At 59.8% G+C, this 4,349-nt stretch overlaps 1 protein-coding gene across 1 annotated transcript; it reads left to right on the plus strand.

The window, feature by feature from the left end:
• LOC139033008 (junctional cadherin 5-associated protein-like) lies at window positions 1-4,149 on the plus strand. The gene is made up of 2 exons (XM_070461500.1): window positions 1-3,418; window positions 3,801-4,149. Exons 1-2 carry the CDS (start codon window positions 31-33, stop codon window positions 4,028-4,030), a joined length of 3,618 nt encoding a protein of 1,205 aa, XP_070317601.1. The 5' UTR covers window positions 1-30; the 3' UTR covers window positions 4,031-4,149.
• Window positions 4,150-4,349: the final 200 nt, after the last annotated feature.

Here is a 4,349-nt window from a genome sequence, read left to right on the forward strand (position 1 = left end):
AAGAAGGCTGTTTGGGAAGACGAGCTGGGAATGGCGGGTCCCGCCAGATGGCAGGATGTCAGCGTTGGAAGCTGGAACCAGCCCCCGAGACTTGGGAGGCAGATGTCAGACGGTGTTGGAGAGAAGTTGTTTCAGGACCTGTACCCGTTCATGCTTGGGGAGCACGGGCTGACCTCCCAGAGCAAAGGGGAGTCCCAATCACTGCCTCGAGTCCTTTCCCCCGAGAGCCTGAGTTGTGTGGAGGTCCCTATCCCTTTGAGCGATGGCCATTTACCAGGTGTCCCTAAAGTGCCACTTCAGCCTCTAAATTGTGCTTCCAATTTGGAATCCACCAGGAACCCCGAGAAGGCTGGCACCTCGGCCCCCTTGCCCCGGCCCAGGTTTGGGAGACCCCTCAAGCCCCCGTCTTACGGCTCCCAGCCACACTCCAGGGCCGGAGCAGAAAATGGCAGCTACGCAGACAGCCGGCAGCCGGACCCGGGTGCTGCCCACTTGGCCAGGACGAACAGTGCCAGACAGGACCTCTATGGGCCTGACCCCGGCCTGGAGCCCCCCGTGTATGTGCCCCCACCCTCGTACAAGTCGCCGCCGCAGCCCGCAGCACACCCCTGCCTGGAGGAGGCGGTACCCAGGCCTGATGGCGGAGGCCGCCGTGTACCACAGCATCTGATGGAGAAGCCCGCTGCCGGCAGTCAGCCTCTTTCTGGCTCCCGGGGAGCTGGGAGTGAGTGGGGGGCCAGCCCATGCTCTCCTGTAGGTGTCCCCCCACAGCCCCACCCTACCTCGGCTTACGACGGCTCCATCCTGATAATTCCCTTCAACGACCCGCGGATACGACACATTAAACTAGCCCGACCCCATGGATTCTGGGAAGATGTGAAGCTGGATGGTGCGGTCCCTGCCCCTGACCCAAGAAGCCTGCAGCAGGAGGGGGCCGTGTGGGGCACATCAGGGAGGGAGAGGGGTCCTGCCCCTGCTGATCCCAGCCCCCCATGGCTATGGGGCCAGCCCCCCAGGGATAGAGAAGACGGCAATTCTCCTGACCGAAGAGACCCCTGCATTGTCACACAAAGAAAGCGGCCCGATGTGAGCGGCAGCCCACGCGAATATCCAGAAAGCCTCGTGTCCTCCCCGAGCCCCCAGGGCGAGAGTTCCTGTGAGATGCAGACCCAACTCAGAAAGTTCGAGACAGGGCTGCAGCCCAAGAGAAGCTCAAAGAAAAAAACGAGCGAGACGATCTTTTGTTTGGTTTCCATCCCGGTGAAATCGGAGTCCCAGCCGCCAGGTACGGACACGAACAACAATGACCTAAAGCGGAGCGCGGCGTTGCAGGAGCAGAGCGGGCTCAGTTTGTCTTCCACCGACCTGGAGCTCCAGGCACTCACTGGCAGCATGGCCCCGAGGACAGAGCTGCCAAGACCAGACCCGGGGGGCCCAGGAGGGGGCCGGCAAGCAGACGGCCTCAGATCCCCCAACCCCGCAAAGCACCGCGCGCTCGCATGGCCTGGCCCATGGCCTGGGCACCACTTCCGAGACCAGCAAACACAAACCAGCTTCGCTCAAGAACCTCAGAGCCTGCAGCCCCTCCCAGGCGAGAGGCCAGGGGGCTCCCCCGACCCCGTGCTGCCTCCAAGGTGTTTGGACCCTGCACCCTTTGAGGTTCAGATGCACATGGCATTGGCGTCCAGTGACCCGAACCAGAGGCCCGGGGCTCATTCCCCGAAAAGTCAAGGGTCCCTCAGCCCTTCCAGCAACAGCGCCTTCTCTGGGTCCTCCTGGTCCAGGAACCAGGTTCCCGCACCGAGGGCCAGCCTGGGTCAGCAGGGCTCGGATGGCCGTGGCCGCCGAGCCAGCCCCGTGTCCAGGGGTGAGGTGATCAAGGGGGAGACCACGGGCCCCTGCAACAGTCGACAGCTGTTCGGGCAGTTCCTCCTGAAGCCCGTGAGCCGCCGGCCCTGGGACTTGATCAGCCAGTTAGAAAGTTTCAACAAGGAGCTTCAGGAGGAGGAAGGAAGCAGTAACAGCAGCAGTGATGGCAGCGTCAGTGAGGACAGTGACACAGAGCTGCCCTGGCCGAGCTGTGCCCGCCCGGCACCCCAGCGTCCGGGCCTCCTGAAGGGCCTGGTGCCCGAGGACCCCAGGACCAGGCCGGGCAGAGTCAAGAGCAAGTCCGAGAGCTGGAGCGAGGAGGGGAGGCCTCGGTCCCCCAGGCCCTGGCAGGCAGAAGGCAGAGGCTCCGTGTGGCTGTCCCCCTCCGGGAGCTGGATTGCTGAAGACGGGGACCGAGAGTTTGAGGACAGGGTGGCCCAGCTGGCAGTCAGCCCAAGGCCTGTGAAACGAGCAATATCTTCTGGGTTGAATGATGCAAAACCCGAGCCCCGACCCGATCCAGCGGAACGGAGGGAGCCCCCGCCCAGCCAGGAGCTCCCTGGCAGTCTCGGAGCTGTGGAGCTGAGTGCAGCCGCCCCTCCGAGGGCGGGTGATGGGGAGCAAGGGAGCACAAGGGCGCCCCTCTCTCTTGCCGGCAAATCCCGAGGCCTGTCTGCACCAGACTTGAGGTCTGTGGGGCTGACGCTGGTGCAGGAGCAGAGTACCAGCCAGCTAGCAGGGTCTCCGGGTGATGCCAATGCCATAGAAATCCCCCCAAATGAGTCCCTTGAAGCCAGGGCCGCCAGGATCCTGGGCATCGAGGTGGCTGTGGAGTCCCTGCTGCCAGGTGCCCAGAGGGCAGGGCAGAGCCGGCACCCCGAGCCCGATGGAAGTGCCCTCAGGCCCGAGTCCCCCAGACAGGAGGCAGCAGCCAGCTTGGCCCAGCCCAGTGAGTCCACTACACCCGCTGACGCCTTCTATGGCAGGAGGAAGTGCGGCTGGACCAAGAGCCCTCTGTTTGTAGGCGAGAGGGACAGCAACCGGCAGGCTCCCCGGGCCTCTGCACCCGCGGATGTGGACGGGGCCGTCCCCAGCAAGGCTCCTGAACCTCCGCCCAGCCCCCCGGAGTCCCAGCCTTTCCTTCCCAAGGACGTGGAGACAAAGCCACCCTTCAGGTCCACCTTGTTCCACTTTATAGAAAGGACCCCAGACTTGGCATTCTCGGAAAAGAAGCTCCGAAACACTTCCAGAGTGGTCGAAAGTTTACAGGAGAAGCTGGTCTCCCCACCCAGGAGGGCAGACCCCGACCGCCTGATGAGGATGAAGGAGGTGAGCTCTGTGTCTCGGATGAGGCTCCTGACGTCCCGGGGCGTGGACTCCACGGAGGAGCCCAAGGCCGAGAGGGACCCCGGGGCATGGCCAGGAGGCCTAGTGGCTCCCAGCGCCGGGCACAAGCTCTCCGACCCCCAAGGTGCTCTGTCGCTGGAAGCAGACAGGCATCCAGCAGTGCGAAGGGAGGAGAATGGCGGCCGGGACTTCTGGTGCCCAGGTGAGGAGTCAGGCAGAGGGGCGGGTGTTCAGGTTGCGTTTGATGTCCTGAGAGCATCAAAATACCTAGTGGGTGGGTGATGAAACCTGCAGATTCAGAAAAGATCAGATCGACCTTGTGAATTATGGTGCCCAAAGAGTCTTCATTCTACCTAAGAATTATCCAGAAGCTTCTCTTAATAGTAAGACCTTGCAGTGTATTTTCAATGATCCGGTCTTCATAGATAGTATCTATGTAAGTGACTAGATAAAATTACCTATATAAACACCCTTGGGGCCCCTGACTCTGAAGAGGTACATCAGTAAGCTATGCCAGCCAGGGTATAGGCACCTTGATCAGTCTCCTAGGAGACTAGGGCGTTTGTATTCTGTTCTCTCCCCAGAAATAGACATTATCCCAGATAACTCTCGGACTTCCCAGGTGGTTCTAGTGATAAAGAACCCGCCTGCAAATGCAGGAGACATGAGAGGTGTGAGCTTGATCCCTGAGTCGGGAAGATCCTCTGGAGGAGGACATGGTAACCCACACCAGTATTCTTGCCTGGAGAATCCCATGGACAGAGGAGCCTGGAGGTTCCAGTCCATGGGGTTGCAAAGAGTCGGACATGACTGAAGCGAATGAAGCAAGAAGCGAATAACCTGCATTGCTTGGTTAGCCTAATGAGAAAAGACATACCCGAGTGATTCAATAAACTTCTTGCCCTGGGATTCTTACCGAAAAAAAAAAAAAAAAAAAAATACTGACACTTAGGACCCATCACCAGAGACTGATTTATTTAGTCTGTGAGTGCCCACAGGTTTTCCAGAGCCCCTAGGTGATTCAAAGTTAAGCCAAGGGCAAGAGCCCCTTTCATATTTTTTTATTCTCTTCCCTTTTTCTTTCATTTTTTGCTTTCTTTTTCATCCTTCAGAAATCCTCATTTCAACACCTG

This window comes from Odocoileus virginianus, chromosome 1 (assembly GCF_023699985.2).
Source record: "Odocoileus virginianus isolate 20LAN1187 ecotype Illinois chromosome 1, Ovbor_1.2, whole genome shotgun sequence".
Taxonomy (NCBI): domain Eukaryota; kingdom Metazoa; phylum Chordata; class Mammalia; order Artiodactyla; family Cervidae; genus Odocoileus; species Odocoileus virginianus.

What these genes read in the sequence shown, in the direction of transcription:
- LOC139033008 (XM_070461500.1), top strand. Translation starts at nt 31, where the DNA reads ATGGCGGGTCCCGCCAGATGGCAGGATGTCAGCGTTGGAAGCTGGAAC. An exon ending in CCGGGACTTCTGGTGCCCAG is followed by an intron (nt 3,419 to 3,800) that starts GTGAGGAGTCAG and finishes TTCTCTCCCCAG; the next exon opens with AAATAGACATTATCCCAGAT.